At 42.8% G+C, this 17,672-nt stretch overlaps 1 protein-coding gene and 1 long non-coding RNA gene across 2 annotated transcripts; both read left to right on the top strand.

The window, feature by feature from the left end:
* The first annotated feature begins 3,862 nt into the window (after positions 1-3,862).
* Positions 3,863-6,019, top strand: LOC110483185 (uncharacterized). The gene is made up of 3 exons (XR_002467528.3): positions 3,863-4,069; positions 4,831-4,931; positions 5,931-6,019. It is a non-coding gene; the product is annotated as an uncharacterized LOC110483185 (long non-coding RNA).
* Positions 6,020-7,920: 1,901 nt separating this feature from the next.
* Positions 7,921-17,018, top strand: GSG1 (germ cell associated 1). Its single transcript, XM_031507338.2, has 6 exons — positions 7,921-8,193; positions 10,231-10,549; positions 13,067-13,114; positions 15,135-15,287; positions 15,407-15,518; positions 16,706-17,018. The coding sequence occupies exons 2-6, from the start codon at positions 10,231-10,233 to the stop codon at positions 17,016-17,018; spliced, it is 945 nt and encodes a 314-aa protein (XP_031363198.1). The 5' UTR covers positions 7,921-8,193.
* The last annotated feature ends 654 nt before the right edge of the window (positions 17,019-17,672 follow it).

Below are 17,672 nucleotides of genomic sequence, written 5' to 3'. Positions count from 1 at the left end.
GCCTCATATTCTGCCTCACTCAGAGATTCTGTAGCTCATGTGAAGGAATTTCAAGCAATGCTAACTGTGGCAATTTTTTAAACCATGGAAATTCGAGATTGGAAAATCTTGCTTGCTCATCCAGTCCATTATTTTACATTCTAGCCTAGCCCAATTCCTGTAAGATTCTTGCCTGCAATACATTTTCCAGTGCATTATCCAGCCTGCATCCTTTTCTTACCATGAGAAACTGTACCACAGAGGACTACTTTTCACTGTTTGGAAGAAGTTTCTAAAGTTTTCTTTCCATTCTTCGTGACCTAATTTCTTTAAGTTCTGCCTGTGTTAACATGCTAGCTGGGCTCTTCTGCCTTCATGCTTACCTTGTTCAGGTGATGGCAAATAATTCTTGTTCAGTCAAACTGTTTAACCACAATGCTTAATGCTTAGTTGTAAAGCTCAGCAATAATAGTCCTTGGCTACCTGGAAAAGACTAACATTGAGATTAGCATGTTAATGGGTACACAGAACACAGCAGACATTGCTGGTAGTGCTGCCTCTTTATTATAGCAGTCACTTGACACACTCCATCACAAGGTCTGGCTTTGGTTACTTTTGCCTTTGCCAAACTTGACACAAACATCATCTAGCTCATGTCTGCTTCAGTAGTTTTATAGGGTTCTTTTTGGTTTTGTTTTTAATTTCAGTCATGACCACTTTTCTATTTCTTGAGAACAAGGCTGGCAGGGGAATATTCTATTTTATCCACATTTTAAAAATCACAATTACTTTTTCTTTAAAAAACCCAACAACCCACATTTTGAGCAATGTGTTGCATTAAAATAAATCACATTTTTTCTGTCAGAATCAGATCTTTTGTCATCTATGACAAAGGCCCCTGCAAATTTGGCTAAATAATGAGCTTTTGAGATATTGCAGCTTGGGCCTGCTCGGAAAAAAGTAATGGCGAGTAGGAAGGACAGTTGTTTATCTTTCTTTTAAAACTGTGAGCCTGAGTTTAAGACCTAAGTTATAATGTATTTGTACAAAGACCCCTGGCAGTGGCTGCAGGGTCATCTCATTCTGGCCTCCCTTGGGCCAGGATGCTGTTGCTGTGCCTGGCCCCTTCTTTCTGTGGCTGGCTCACCCTTGGGAACTGATGTCCTTGGCCCATGCATGGAACTGGGGTTACCTGGGCATGCGGAAACCTGGCTATGAGGAAACAGGGAGGTGTGGATAGAGGAGGAGAGAGAAAACAAAACAAAACAAAACAAAAAACCCTAACTGAAAGAAAGCCAAACAAAAAAAAAAAAAAAAAAAAAAAAAAAAAAAAAAAAAAAAAAAAAAAAAAAAAAAAAAAAAAAAAAAAAAAAAACAAAAAAAAACCAAAACAAAACACCAACACAAAAAAACCAAAAAACAAAAAAACCAGCAGAAGAGAGGCAGACGCCCAATTTCTCTGCTGGCTGTCTCCAAAATATTTTGTGTTTTTGTTTTCAACCACTGGGGCACGCCTTTCCCTCAGGACTTGTAGGGAAGCCTGGGTGCCCTGAAACTCCCCTGGCACAGCATACACGTGCTGTATCCACCCCATGCCCATGGCAGTGACACCATCTGGTTCTGGCATTCCTTGCTCCCACTGGGCCTCCAAGGCACAGGGCCAGGGCCCCAGATCGGCGTTACTGCTGCCCTGTCCTGACCTGTCTCCTCCCTGGTGCACAGGTGGCTTCAGTGTGCTGCCCACCACAGCACGGAGGCCATGGGACACATGAGCCATGGAGACTGGATTTGACAGCAGGACTGTCTGTGAAGCCACGGCTCCAAAATGCCATAAAGGAATGGAAAGGAATCCCAAATCCTCATCAAATCTGAGGAAAAAAGGAGATGCCCTCAATCCTGGGTAACTATCAGGATATCCAGAAAGATTAAAGGTGCAATTGTAATATCTAGCATGATTGTTTTCAAAGCACCCACTGTAAAAAATCACCTCTACTCAGCACTGTAAGGAAAGCTGGTCTCATTTTTCTCTTCAGACACCATATTAGACCTTGACTCCTCTGACCTGTGCTTGCTAGCACCCTTGCTCTGTCAGGAAACCCAGCCTGAGAAACTCGCTCGTGCCTTCTAACCACCATGCTTACTGCATTACTTGCCATGCTGCCTCTTTATTCATTAATCCTTCCCCTCCCAGTTTTCTCTTCCTCCCATTTTTTTTTTTCTTGTCAAAGCAAGGAGTTTTTAATAGCTAAAGAACGAAAACACCTCCCACGCCTTGCCTTAAAAAAGCTAACTCTCTGTCTTACTCACTCTTTTAGATTTCCAAACCTTTCCTGCTAGCTTAGATGTTTCATTTGAGGCACTGGTTCCTCAAATACTAGCATGTGAGTAGAACTTTAATGAACTATGTAGCTCCAATGGCCTTGAGAGGATAATCCATGTAAATAAATAAATCAGATGTGGAATGGACACCATGGCCTTTTGCAGGGAGGGAAAAGTTTTCTGATTTACATTGTGATTTGATTGGAAAAATGAGATATTACGAAGGACTTTATTCCAGATGGAGAGTATCTCCCTTGCAAAAAATTTTAACAGTAGTCTTGAAGTTTTTCAGGGTGCTAAGGTCAATACAGATGGATTGATTAAATAATCTTTGGAGGCTTCCTCTAACTCTGCTTATTCTGATTCCCTATGGTGAAATGGAGCAAAAGATAAATTGAAGCAAGGAACAATTGCTTTTTCTTTCAAATTTCCATGAGTGAAACCAAAGTGCAATGTGGTTTAACTGTATTGTTTCAAATAATTTTGTTTTTTGCTTTAAAACATACTAAACGTATCTTTGACTCCAAGATCACCGGAATCTGTGTGAAGTACTCTTTGCACAGATTAATTTTAGGGCCTCTAATTTTTTCATTACCAAAACAGAATGTCTCCTGCTGTCTTTGTGCTGATTCCAGTAACAAGGATCCCCTGTGCTGTAGATTGGCATCTGTGACAATGACTCCAAAGACCCAACCTTACAGTGTGTGGAAACAAGGGCTATTTTGAACTATCAATCCAGCCATGGGTATGTGGAGCTTAGCACAGTTTACTCTGTTCCTGGACTTAGGTTTGTACACTGCATTGTGTTCCATTCTGCTGGAGTGAAATTCCTAGCAACACCCAATTAAAACAAGCACTGAATATTTACTCCCCATCACTGCCACTGCTTTGACTGCAGTGTAAACGCACCACTAATGACTTGGCTGATGGGAGGGGAAAATGATGTGTCAGAGCCAAGTACAGAACTAGGAATTTGGGCCACCAGCCAGCTGGTTAGATCACAGTGTGTGCCTCTAATGAAACACATTGATTTGTGACTCTTACAATAACATTTTTAGGAAATCACTTCACTGGGTATTTATTTGTGTGTTGGAACAGCTTGGTCAGGTTGGAAAACTAAAGCAGACAACACTGTTTACAGAACAAGAGTAAAATTTTAAGAATGAGATTAATTAATAATTGGAATAACTTTTCTAAGGATGTGATGGATTCTCCATCATATTCTACTGCACAGTCAATACCAGATTGTTGTATAAAATATGTGCTATAACTCTGGTAGGAGTTCTGTGTATCACTAGAAGTGATTATCCAAAGTTATTTGGGTTCTGTTACACCTGAGAGGAGATTATGTTGTTGCAATTGTTCCTCTTGATGATAAAAAACACCAGGAGCCTGTGGTAGTCATTGAGTCTGGGTGTTTGTGATTCTGAGTAGTAACAGACTGAGATCTTGTCAGTGGTAGATTTAAAAGTAGCAACAATTTTCATGGAGGGGACTACCAAATTACAAAGGCTCATTCTGCAGAAGTGGGTGCTCTGCCAATCTAGTGGCTGATATAATGTGCTGTGATGATTTAGCAAGCTCAGAAAGAATTAAACCATCAATAAAATTACAGACTTGGTACATTTCAAAGCATCTGCTCAGATCTCATGGAATTTCTTGGCTAGTACATGTTCAGTCAGACAGAAAGCCATGGGGGTGAATTCATGATCACCTTGTATCCCACTGGATGCCTCAGAAGCGCAGATGGGAATAGAGAGCAGTGGATAAGGTAAGCATTTATCTGCTTGGAATTTTGTACAAACCTTTTCTGGACTGGCACCTCTTTAATATCCTTATAGATTTGTGCATAAATTTGTGGTTCTCTTGTCTGCTTGCAGTTTATGGTAAGCTAAATTACATAAGTACTATTTTTTTTTTCTGTGTGCTCTTCTGAACACATCCTAGAGTTTAAGTCCTCTGTGAAAAGCAACGCCCTTACCTTATATATAATATATAGTCTTATATTTCCTATCCAGAAATTAAGACACCTAGAATCTCCAGTGAGTCCTCAAAGTCTTTGTTGCTGCATCTGATTTTTCCCTTTTCATGTCTGCTTTCTGTGTGGATTTTGAGAGTCTGATAACCATAAAGATTAGGAAAAAAAATCCAGCCAACTAAGACTTGTTTCAAGAAAAAAAAAAAAAATAGTTAGGTCCAAACTGACTGGTTTGTCCATCTTTAAGATGCATTTACTTATCCAGTTCAATCTTTATTTATGCCACAGTCTCAGTGTCTAGCAATGTAAGCTGATCATCTTAAAAACAGAATTCACCTTTAAATGTGCTTAGATTAGAAAAAAATATGCCTGGTGAGGTCATTTTCAGAGCAAGAGTTAATGCATCATGCAAACAGCTAAATAAAGGTTACAATCTGAGTGGAATTATTCAGAGCTCAGGGAGAAATCTGGCATTTGCAGTCTGTCACTGGGTTTGAGAAGTCTGGCTCTCTCCATGTCACTGTCACTCGGGAGACATCCTGCTTTCTGTGCAGCAGTGAGGGAGGGGACTGCGGCTCCGAGTGATCTCCCTGTAAAAACAGCAAAAACAGGAGCGGTGGGAAGTGTCATGTGCAAGGAATGTGTGGAATGAGGGGTGAGTATGAGCCTGTCTTTGTCCAGTTTTCACAGAGCAACTCTAAGGGTGTAAATAGCAACCCTTCCTCCTCTCCTTTCCTCTTCGGGTCAGCTGAAGAGCCAGTGTCAGGACTGCAAATGGTCCCTGATATCCCTGGAGCATTGCTGCATGGGGGGCTATGGGGAGTCATGTGCCTCTTGAGACCCACCAGATAAATATTGCAAGTCTTGGGGCCTATCTGGCAAGGTCTCCTTGATCTTCTTTTCCACCAACATCTCTGGGAGTTGAATTTGTCACTTTGGGGCAGGATACACCCAAGCCAGGATATAGATGGTGATAGAGCCATGATAAAAATGCATCACTTGTCAACGCCCAGGATATTTTAGAGTTGGCAATTTCCACAGTGGTGCTGTGCGACAATTTTGGGGGGGTTTGCATTTTGTTTCCTTGTTTTGTTTCTATAAGTCAAGCATTTGGCTGATTGCACAGGAAATCAACTGCTCTGGGCATTCACTTCAATGGACGAATTTTAAACGAGACACCAGGGACTGGCTGCTGCTGAGTTCAAAGAAAAAGAGACATCCAAAAACTCTAGCCAGAGCCAAATTATGGTGGGAAATATCAGATACAAAGAGCAGAAAACTGAAGGCACAGCAGGGTGAAAGACTGATACAGCTTGATTTTCCTGTCTATAATAGGTCAGACTGAGGTGAGGTTAACATGGAAAATTAAAAAAAAAAAAAAAAACAAAAAACAACCAACCAACCAACCAAGATCTAAACCAAAACCAGATAAAATCCCCATAATTTTGCAAAAGGGAGTTTGTTGAACATCAGGAAAGATTCTCAGGAAACAGGATGTTGGTGTTCTATGAGTTGTATGCAATAATCTGGGGAAATTTAATGTGATACTTGACAAAATATTGTGAAAAGTGTTAGAAAGAATAGTTTCATGCAGGGCAGAAGGTGAGCAAAAGCTCAGCTTCTGCAATTATTCCTCTTTTTTTTCTTTTTCCAGTGATTTCAAGTGTTCCCAGGCTCAGATAATTCCAAGAGACGGACCTACACCCCATTTAAGAATAAAGGTAAAGAGTTTGTGCTCACAAAAATGTTAAAAAAAAAAAAAAAAAAAAAGAAGGCTATGGGGGGGGAAGGATTTTCAAGGGAAGGAATAGAAGTCTAAACTTCAGTGTCGCTTCCCCCAGCATACACGTGAGCAGCAGAGACTCCTGAGAAGACTAGACAAAGATTGCCATCTTCTGGAAGGATAAATATCTGCCATTATTCAGAATACTAAATCTGCTATAAGCATGTTTTTTAAACCATAGCATATTTCTGATAACTTTATTTTCCAACATGAATTATTATCCATATTAAACTAATTCAGTTTAATTTCATTGATATATATGACCAGCTTTAGAAACTGATAGAGAATCTTGAGTTTTAATGATAGTCTAACCAAACTTAAAATTAGGAAGGTGTTAAGGATTATCAGTAGAGCTGGACTTTATCTATTCTTGAGTTTGTAAACCAGACTTTTATTTATTTATTTATTTTAACTGAGCATTTAGAAGTTAAATTTAAGGTGTCCAGATGCGGAAAGACTAAAAAAAAAAAAAGAAAGAAAAAATCAATCACTCTCTTTTTAAATGGCATCAGCTGTTGTTCTACCTACTTGAGTAAATTAAGTACATCTGTTTCAAACAGAACCTTTTTATTAATCAAAATCCTTCAGGAAGTCCATGGAGTACAAGGACATTTAGCATTGCTTTCAGTTAGTCCGTCTTAGAAACGCTTATATATATTAGAGGAGTTTATGCAGTGATGGGGATTAAAATAACCACAGAGCTACTGCCCATTCTGCTCAGGGCAGGAAGGGTCAGGAGCCCAGGATAGCACAGCCCATGTGCTGGACCGTGAATTTCTCCTTCTGCTGTCGTGCTGTGTGGGGCTGTCACAGGCTGTACCGTCACCCAGAGCTATTCCAGCAACTGCCTCCAGCCTCTTGGCTCTGCTGTTGGACACGGGGGATAAGGATGGATGTACCACTCGTTTCCTCTGTCTTGGCAGAGCAGCATGCAGGGAATCTGCCTTGTTCCCTCCCAATGGTGGTGCAAGCTTCACCCACTTGGCACTGGGCAAAGTGTCTGTGGGGAAGACAGGATGTGTCTTCCTTTGGGATGTTCCCCTGCCCTGCAGTTTGATTCAGTGAAGCACTGCTTCATGGCATCTAGTACATTCTCATGAGAGGTGATGTTGTTCTTACTTTTCATACGTTTGATACCACACAGGTATTTTGAGAGCCTTTAAACTTTCAGGACAGGAGCTCAGAGGTGACTCTGTGTGAATGTGAATCTCTGTCTCTTCTTACTAGGTTCGCAAATTCACCAATGTGAACCAGCTGGGATTCCCAGTGACCTTCACATTTTGGTAAAAGCTGCCACTACAAGTGACACTGACAATCTATTTTATTCTTCTATGCTTTGACTATTGGCTTGACTTGCTGCTGTTTCAAATACCTCCTTAGTGGAAGTGATGTCATGATGTCTGCCTGCCACTCAGCAGCTCTTCTTTTGGCATCAAAATTTCCAGTGCCCATGGGAAGAGCTGTATTGGTATCCCTTCAGGGACTGAAATCCCCAGTCCTCAGAGCAGATGCAGTTGCATAAACTTTCCTCCCCCCCATTATTTTTTTTTATTCTGCCCTTTCTGCAACTATCAGGTGTGGCCAGGAAGACGTCCTAGGGCTAGGATGCTTTTAGTCTTTGCCATTCTGCTGAGACAGTGCACAGTGCAAGGGGTGACCTGACACCAAAGGTGCTGGCAGTTTCCCAGCTAAGGTCACTCCTCCCCTGTAGTACTGGCCAAAGCTGCCATCTTCCTCCATACAAGCTCCCAGATAGCTACCACATGGGGGTGGCTGGAATCTTTTGGTGTTTTAAAGAAACTTTCTACTCAGTTAATACAGGTCACTCTTCTGCACTTAATCCCAGCCTGCCGCACCAATCGCTTCCCATATAATCTCCCAGAACAGCTGTGCTGTGATTGCATTGTGGATTACAAAATGACCATTTTCCACAAAACAGCTGCTGATCAGAAGGATAGCATTTAATAATCACTGGCGAGGACAAGGAGGAGAGGACCAGACAAAGGAGGAAGGGATTTTGCTGCAATTGAGTTTCTTGGAGGATACAGAGATGAACAAAACAGCAGACAAAGCGTGAGTTCCACTTCTGTGCTGTTCATCCAAATTAACAGGACTTCAAAGACTTGCTACTAAGGTAAATTCAGCTATCATTCCTTTTGGAGCTATCTAGATATTTTGCTTGGTTGCTATCAGTGAGTGCTTGGCTTTTGTGAAGGGGAGCTTTTCTAACAATGTTTTCAGGAAGTAGTTCAGATTTGCTTCTCATTCCGTATGTCTTCTGCATCCTTGATCCACTTCCTACTTCTGACTCATTTGTTTCTTATATTTTTTATGTCTTTTCCTTAACACTCTTCCTGAAATTATACGGCCTTTCAACTACTGTCATAAATCAACTGGAGAGAATATTTTTCCCACTACTGAAGATTTAAATTAGAAAGATGATTTTTGTAAATATTGTGAGTGGATTTTTTTGTTAAATAAAAGCCTTAGCAACCCAAAACCTGATGACAGAAAATCTTATAATTAAGCATTGATGAAAAACTGAAAAACTTTTTGTGCTGAAGGTTTCAATTTTCAGGTAAAAAGCTGTGGTTTTGAGAAGAGCAATTTTGTCTGCAACTTCCTTTCCAGTCATAAGCCAAATTTTCCACCAAAAAAACCTTTCAGTGAGAAGTTTGCCACTAATCTTAGCCAGAAACTCTTCCTAGTACGTGTCTTTTCTGCGAAAATGATGATATTGAACATGCCTTCAAATCACAAAAGCCATGAATTATGGCATCACTAAGACATTACCATCTCCAGGGTGCAGAAAGAAATGTCCTGGTAAAGAGACAAAAGAAGCCAGAGTATGAAACAACACAAGAAAATTTCACGACCCAAGTATTTTCTTGCTTTTAGTGAGGGTTTTCAGGGTCAGCACTGCTTTCTCAGTGTTGGTTTTCAAGAGGAGCTTCTGCACTCTCTTTGTTGACCTTGTTTCCAAGCTTGCTGGGTAGCAAAAAAAAAATGATTCTAACTGCACCACTTTTATCTGTGGTGCAGTCACAGACAATGCAAAGCTGGGTCTTGTATTGTTTATTTATAATGATGTCCACAGAATGGTCTTTCTCACTCGTTCAGCATTGGGTGAGTCAGCTGAAGTAAGTGAAGAGGACCCACAGCAGGCAGTGTCTGTGCAAACTGAATCTATTCATGGGTAAATAGATTTTCAGAGTCATAAATAGGAAAGGGTGGGAGTATCTGGATGAAGTTGTGCCAAACATAGGGAGTGCCACGTAGGAAGAGACATGCATTGATTGCATGAAAGTTGATGTGTGGGTAGATGACATCTAATCAATCTATGGAGTGATATTTTGGGGTTCTCAGGAGTCAGTGCAGGGTTTTGCAGGAACCCTAAAGTCTTCATCTTCCATCTGAGTGAGAAAGTCCCTGGTTCACAAACTGCTTTCTGAATTACTTTAAATGATGAGGTGAAATCAGTAAGAATGTTTGTTGCAACATTCACCCTTATAGGGAAAAAAACTTTGGTACTTTGTGTGAAAGCAAAGATACTGCCATCCCACCACCCTACCGAATTTCTGATGTGCAGATGAGCGCTCAGGAGGAAAGTGCTGCTCTGTGGCTCGTACTTAAGCTATCAGGTCTGGATAGCTGGGTGCTCTCCCTGAGCCGGTCACTGCTTTGATGTGTGACCTTCAGCGATATGGGAACATTTTCCTGCCTTGTCCTACTGAGAAATCACTATACTCTCTGCCTCCCTAGGTACAGTAATGAGCTGCTTGAGAAGTGTTTTGGGACACTTGGCAGCAAGATTTCTCATTTAGTTGGAGAGAGCATCCATTGTATCTCATGTAAAGGCAACACATGATATTCAGGGAAGTCGGTTAACAGTTTTTCCCTGTCATCCCTGAGATGGATTAATGTGATGTTCCTTGTGTTTTGCTCATGTGCTCACACACCTCAATGCACTAAGTCCTGCTGTGTCACCCTCTCTTCCACAGTACAGATATTCAGCACACTTGGTAATGTTAAATCTGAACAGGTCCAGTGGCCTGAGTGCCAGAGTGTTCATAACCCCTCCCCAGAGCTGCATGCTGGGAAAAGGTGGGATTCATAAGGCTATTTGGGACAAGTGGCTGGTGTGATGGTCTCTCCTATTTGTGTGTTGTAGATGGAGCTGCTGAAGGGACTGCCATTGCACCGCACTTTCCTGGCTGTCATCCTGAACCTGCTGGCTCTCACCCTCTCCACCACAGCCTTGCTGGGCAGCTACTGGTGCACTGGGACCCAAAAAGTACCCAAACCTTTGTGTGGGAAGAGCAAAGCCTCCCAGTGCGTGGGTGTCCCCATGCCATCTGATGCAGATGCGAGCAATGTTTCATCTGAGGACACAGTGCATTACAGCTGGGAGACTGGAGATGATCGCTTTGCCTTCAGATACTTCCACACAGGGATGTGGCTTTCCTGTGAAGAGAGCATGGAAGGGCCAGGTAGTGTGTTGCTCAGGCAGCCACAACATATTGCCTCGTATTTCAAACTCCACAGAAGTTTGAAACTGAAAGGTAGAATGCTGAGAACATGTGGAAGAAAATTATTCTTCCTTTTCCTAGATGGTATCAGCCCTGTGCACTGGTGTGGTTATTATATTTCTGTCTTTCACTGGAATGTTCACAGAGCAGGGAAATGGAGAGTGGTTGTCTCCAGTGTGCCCTTTGATCTGCAATAGGGCCTGTGGAGTGCAAGTGATGATGATGGCGGCAGTGACTTTATGATGGCACTGTTCATCCTGTTGGGAATTTCCATGAGCCTCCTTTCCCTTTCCCCATATCTCCATTCCTATACACAGTTTACTTCATGCTCTTCAGGGTAAATTTGTGCATATTCTCTCAGAAATTTAAGTGCAGTGATTTTATGCAGATGTTAATTTTTAGCTATTGATGTGAGGACTACAATAGTTGGTGTTCTCAAATCATCAAACTGAGTAGTTTTGTGTTATTATACAGAGACTGGGCTTTTCTTAAAAAAAAACCCCAAATAAATAAAATAGAGAAAGGGAATTACTACCTTATAGATACAAAGAAAACCTGGAGGATCTGAACCCAAATGAAACTAAAGCTAGGAGGTGATTTGACCTAAGGATTAGAGCTGCAATATTGTACTTCCTTTTAGTTTTTGTGATACTGTGACAGGTTCATTAGTGATTTTTGACCATGTGGGACTAGCACTGTAAATCCTGAAATGCCAGGGACTGGTTGTGCAACCTTTACAAGAATCCTTTGGTGCTTCCCTTCACCCTTGACATGTTCCTGCCCAGACCTGCTCAAGTCCTTTTGCTGAAACCTGTGCCATGCCAGCACAGGTGGGTGCTCTGCAGTGCTCAGATGCCCTTTACTGCCTGGCACACACATCAAGGATCAGAACTAATCCAGAAGGTGGCCAACACAGAGATCTGTACCTAAAAATAGAGTGATGAAAGTCACTTTCATCAGGGCCATTCCCCTGAGCCCACCACCCTCCCTTCAGCTCTGCCCAAGTACAAACATCTCAACTTCTTTAACCAAGCCATCCTTCCAGTATAGTATTTTTTCATCTCTGTTTCTGTAAGTTTGAAAATAAATAACTGGTGAAGAAAAGAAGACAGAAGGAGGGGTTGGAGCAGAAGGGAATGTACTTGAAATTCACATGTCCTAACAAGTGGGCTGCTTTTTGTTATGAACATTTTCAGAAGGGCTGTGGAAGGAGATTAGTTTATTTAGGACTAGTTTGGATTGGATTGTGTTTCCATGATGCTTGTGGGAATGAAACTACATCCCTCGACTGATTTCTCTAAACAACTTTTCTGTCCACTGGGCAGTCCTGGAATAACCCCAGTGCCTGAAGGAACAGAGAAAGTATGTAACATCTGGATCGCAGCAGAACACGGGATAGAGCACGGGATAGAAGCACAGTCAGTCTCATTTTCCTGCTTCCTGTAAATCAAGCACAACCCACCCACTACTGTGCATCTTTGAAACAACTGTGTAGACAATAAAAACAACAAAGAAGGGACTACTCTGAACAAGAGGAGTTTGAGTTGAGCTGGAGAAAGGATTTAATTTTCAGGCTAATCGCAGGATCAGTTTAGATGAGCCATTACTGAATATTCTCATTAAAGTTCTAGGTGAAGTAGCAAATTGCAAGTTAATGAGAACTGCAGATGGCACTAAACCGGGTAGCATTCTGAGAGCCATGGATGACAGAAGTAGCACAGGAGATTTGGAAAGATTAGAACTGAGGATAGAAATTAAGAAAATTAGATTCTTACATGAAGCGAAAAAGTCTGGGAGAAAATACTGTGCCAAGTGGAGGAGAGGACCCTCAAATGCAGTAATGCAGTATGCAGGGACAGAGACTGACAGATAATAATGATGGACCCTCAGCTGAGACAGTAGTTTACCAAAGCAAATATTAACAAAATTTGTTGAAATAGCATGCCTAAAATGTGAGGACCAAGGACCATATTTTTGTATGAGTTTGCCATAGAAGGGGAACTTGCATCTCTGTCACAAAATATTTCACTTGGGAAGTTCTTTTTTTTTTTTTTTTTTTTTTTTGCTTTCTTTGAGAAGCAGTGCTAGAAATGGTCTTCTGAGATGAGAGTGTGTGGGAATTCAGCAGAAGTGATGGATCTGCAGTCTGTTACAAGCTACACCCTTAATAGACCTGATCATCATTAATGTTGTGAATGAATAGCAACAGATCTTTTATATTCAGCAGAGGCTAGTAAGATTTACAAATTGCTGAAGCTTTTTTTTTCCTGAAAAGGTAATTTCTAGTTTTGCAGGCAAATCTTGCCTTCCCATCCTTTGCCTCAGTGAAGGTCTGGAAAGATAGAAAAAGATTGGAAGTGAGATGGTCTGATGGGTAGATTCAAGGATGTCTGGAAGAGAGTGAGATGAAGAGATTTTCTTTTCCCCTATGTTCCCTGCATTGTTTTATAAACTACAAGCTTTGGTTTTGTGTTTCAGAAGAGAAATGCCGCAGCTTCATTGAGCTTTCACCACCAGCAGAGAGAGGTAAGAGCAAATCCCTGTATTTCACTGTAGCTGTACAGTGCACCTTCTAGGGACAGGGGACCTGCAGAATTTTGCCTGTGTGGGGACAGCAGGTTGGGTCCTCAAAGAGCCAGGTATGAAATCCTGTCCTCGTGGCTGCTAAAAGACAAAAGATTTCCTCCCAGATGTTCGCATAAACTTCTGCCATTTGTGAAGTCAGTGCTAGAAACCTCATATTTCCTCTAGTATGAACTGGGATTTGTCTCATGTAAATTGCCTGGTCTGGGGTTGTCATCTTGCTGTAGTAAAGGGGAAGAGGATGGATGCAGCCTCTGGGCAGTTCCTCCCACACAGGCTACCTGTTAACTCAGTGCTTCAGTTTTGGGGTCTAATATGATTCCAGAAGATGAACCACCTCTTACTTTGTGGTAAGTGAGCAGGACATCTGAAAGTTATGCTTTTGAGGTGAAGTCCCTGCCTCATTAAATACAAAACTGGGTAGGAGAGATCACCCCTCCCGTCATTGTGACATGTCTCAAATCACCCTCTGGATAGCTTCAGTATACTTTGATGTAAGTGTACATATGCTATGGAGATTCTACTTAATGAAGGCTTTTCAGTTGCTGTGGGCTTGCTAAGTATTCCCTGAGATGGAGGCTGGAGGCAAGTCATTTCAGATGTTCATATATGAAGGGAAAGGCCTGGGGTGCAGAGCCTGTGACAGCATTCAAACCCTGAAAGCAAGGGTGTAATAAATTCTGGGAATTTGAAAGTGCCATTTTCACCCCTTCCTGCACAAAGTATCATCTTAACATGACTGGTGCAGATGCCATGGTATGGTGGGTTAGCACTGCACATGGGGGTGTGACTGCTGACTGTGGGATGGGCTGAATGAGCTGGGTGTGTGCAGAGCAGCTCCACAATACACAGGCGACATTATAAAACCAAATTACACATCATCAGCCTGGCCTCTCAAGGAAAATGATGCAGAGGTCTCTGTGTATGTGTGGTCCCTGTTACCTCCAGAATACTTTTGACAGGCTGACCTTTAATGAAATATTCTCCTTGATGGTGCTGCAGCAAGTAAGCCAGCTCCTTTAAACAGGGAATGCAGCTCATCTATTTCTGCTAAAGAGCTGAGTGACTCTATGGCACTAATGATGTTGAGTATTCAAGTCAGTGCCACATTAATTAGGGTTTTCTTCACACTCCTTTTCCCTAGCTGAATGTCTCCTCTACAGCCATTAATAGCTGCTAACAGTGGTGTTCACAGTGCTGCTTCATTTGTCAGATTAATGTTTCTTCCTCAGTGAATCCTTTGCTTTTCCGCAGCCCAGCATTACAGAGTGCCTTTCTTCATTCTCCTTCAGTTCTTACTGCGCAGCTGTAGAACTCAGCTCAGCTGTGGACTGTGGTATCACTTAAATCCCACTCGAAATCCCAGCATGAAAGTACCTGCACCCTGTTCAAGAAGCAGGGTGAGCAGTCAGTGTTACTGCCCTGGATGGATATCAACCCCAAGGAACGTACTTTCATTGTAATTGGGGTTTCAGTGAGAAATACAGGCTTGCAAGAGGCTTCCTGAATTCCAGAGGTCATGTCCCAGACAGTCATGGATGCACCATATAGTTCTTAAATAGCTGAGTCCCATTTAAAAAGTTGTTTGCTTTCATTGTTGTCATTAGAGCTTGGATGTGTCTGTGGCTAATTCATGACCATTAGATTTTATGCTAATAGTCAACAGCTTCCCCTGTCTTTTTCTCTTTGCTTTTCTCCTTGCTGTTTATGAATAATGCTGGCTTGTTTACAGAGGGCATTTTAGATCCCCCCAGCTCTGCCATGCTAGAGGAGCCAAGTCCTCCTCTGTGACATGCACTCTGTCCTCTATAGGATCCATTGATCCCTTGCTCATAGGCTGGGGAGATTGCTTTGGGTGTTTATTGTTTTCCTTCATTCCCTTTTATCCAAAGGACTTTCTTTCGGGATTGGGTTGAGAGAAGGGAGTACTCTTGAACATGGTTTAATCCTGTGTTCCTGGCAGGAATCCTGTGGCTGTCACTGGGATCAGAGATGCTGTACATCAGCTTGCTGCTCATCAGCTTCATCCTCCTGATGGTGGAAATTCTGCATACTGGAAATCCTGTCTGTGGGATGAAACTCAATGCCTTTGCTGCCGTATCCTCAGTCCTGTCAGGTAAGTGTATTACTGTAATCTTGGAATCTCAGCACTGGAGAGCCTGCTTTTCCACTCAAGGCTGAAGTATGCTGCTCTGGCTCCTGCTGTAACTTCTTTGCTTTGTTCTTTGTGTCCAGGTCTCCTTGGGATGGTGGCACACATGATGTACACTCAAGTCTTCCAGGCAACAGTTAATCTGGGACCAGAGGACTGGAGACCTCACACATGGGACTATGGCTGGGCATTCTAGTATGTGAGCTCTGAAGCCATCTTCATCCCCCCAGCCTTTAGAGCTTCACCCATGCCACCCACTTCCTCCTCCTTTCTTGACCTTCTGTGTGTTCCAAAGACAGGTGTACCATGGTTCTCCTACTACTAATCTCCTGTCTTTGCCTCACCCTCTTTTAATAAATGGTGGATGAGGTACTTAAATTAATAGCTACCAAAGGACTGGGAAAACAATGGGGTCACACCTAAACAATTGCCTTCAGCCTTGCTGACTAATTAGGCTTGCCCCTCTGCTGGTTTGCCCTGTTTGGTCTCAACTCTTCCCTGTGTGCAGAGGTCAGTGTCACATTTGTAATGATGCTCTCAAACACACCTTGTTTTTCTGCAATTTTAATAATTGCATGCTGGTTTGGCATCTTCATTAACCAATATTGGGCCAAAAGGCCTATTCCTGCAACACCAAGCCTAGACATGTGCCTAAAGATGTGGGCACAGCTAAGCCCCCAACCAGCAGTCACACTATCTTCTCCAGCACTGGCTCAGCCATATAATGGCAGCTGCACTGGAGGCCAAGGTCACCTTAAGATAGTACTACATGCAGGAAGGAGGGAAAGCAGGGAATAAACCACAGGGTCACTTGTGAGCCAGGAAGAGGAGCTGTGAAAAGCAAGTGGCTCACTGTGCCTTTCTCTAAAGGATTAAGCAGCCAAGCACAGTGGACATGACATACCTGACCTGAAAAAACAGTTGGATGAGCCTTGCAGGTGCCCATGGAAAGCACAGGTTCCATTTGCAATGCTGTATTGATGATGACCATGTCGATTCTCAAACACACCAGTGCTGTGTGCCACCCGTGGACATCAAATGCCAGGATGGCAATTTGGTTATGCTCATGTAGACAAGCCTGATGTGCAGTAAGATACTGAGCAGCCCAGCAGCACAGAACTTGCTTCCAAGCTGTGCTCTCCTGCTCTGACCAGTTACAGATGTTCCTTCTGCCTTTTCCCGTGTCACTCCCTACCCTGTCATGGGGATGACCAATATTTATCCCACTAAGAACTGTAAAGCTATGAGCCTTAGTCACTCTAGTTCATGTCTGTGCCCAATGGGTTCTGCCTGGCAAATCAGGGAGAATTGGGGTGTATCATGGTGTTCCTTACCCTACATGGCTTTTCACAGCATGTGCTTCTTCTGTGTGTCTCTGGCAGCATGGCCTGGGCCTCCTTTACCTGCTGCATGGCCTCTGCTGTCACCACTCTCAATACCTACACCAAGACAATACTGGAGTTCAAAAGGAATCACATCAAGGGATATGATGGGACCCTCAAGGATCACCCTCAGCATCATCAGTGCTTCATACAGCAAATAAGCAGCTACTATGAGCCCAAAGGCAAGGCCTTCCATTCAGTGTCTGAGGGAGTCAACTTCTACACTGATCTGCAGCAGAAAATACTACAGCGGGAACCAGAGCTGGACCTGGATGAAGTCTTGGGCCAGACAATCGGGGAGGATTGCTGTTAGGGATGAGTGTACAGGGATAGAGCTCTTGTTCCTCCCAAACCCCACAGCTCTGGCACCACTATTAGCAGGTTTTGGGGAACTCTTCCAGTCTCTACAGGGAGTGAGGAGGCAGGCATTGGGTCAGGACAACTAGAGTAGGAGTTTGGGGGTTCTCCCTGGTTATATACAGTGTGATGGGTGCCCTCATCTGACAAGGGTGAAACTGGAGGGACATGCTGGTGCCAGCTGTCTCCAAGCACTTTCAGAGTTGATTCAGATGTCCTAATCCCAGTATTGCACTGGGGAACAGATAGTCAGCACCACCCAGGTGGCAAACTGCACTGCTGGGTGGTGTCACATTGACCTTCCGCCAACACCTCCACTTCACTGCTATGGTGAAGGCCATCAGTGTTCATATTGATCAGCTGTCACCCTCTCTGAACATCCTTAATTTCCAGGCCCAAACTCTCCTCTCTGCCCCCAGATTGAATGTCCTGCTGCAGTAGGAATAGGGGGTAGCTTTCAGACAATTCTCTCCTCCTCTTTCCTATCTGTAATAACTCCCACATGTTCTCTCCATTCTGAGGTACTTTGCTGTCTGTGTCTTTTTACTGTTTCTTTGCAACCTTTAAGAATTTGGCAGGACTTTTGTTTCTTATGTTAATTCTATTCATC

Source organism: Lonchura striata, chromosome 5, assembly GCF_046129695.1.
Source record: "Lonchura striata isolate bLonStr1 chromosome 5, bLonStr1.mat, whole genome shotgun sequence".
Lineage (NCBI taxonomy): Eukaryota > Metazoa > Chordata > Aves > Passeriformes > Estrildidae > Lonchura > Lonchura striata.
The sequence above is the reverse complement of the archived record's forward strand: the minus strand, read 5'-3'. Positions and strand labels throughout refer to the sequence as shown.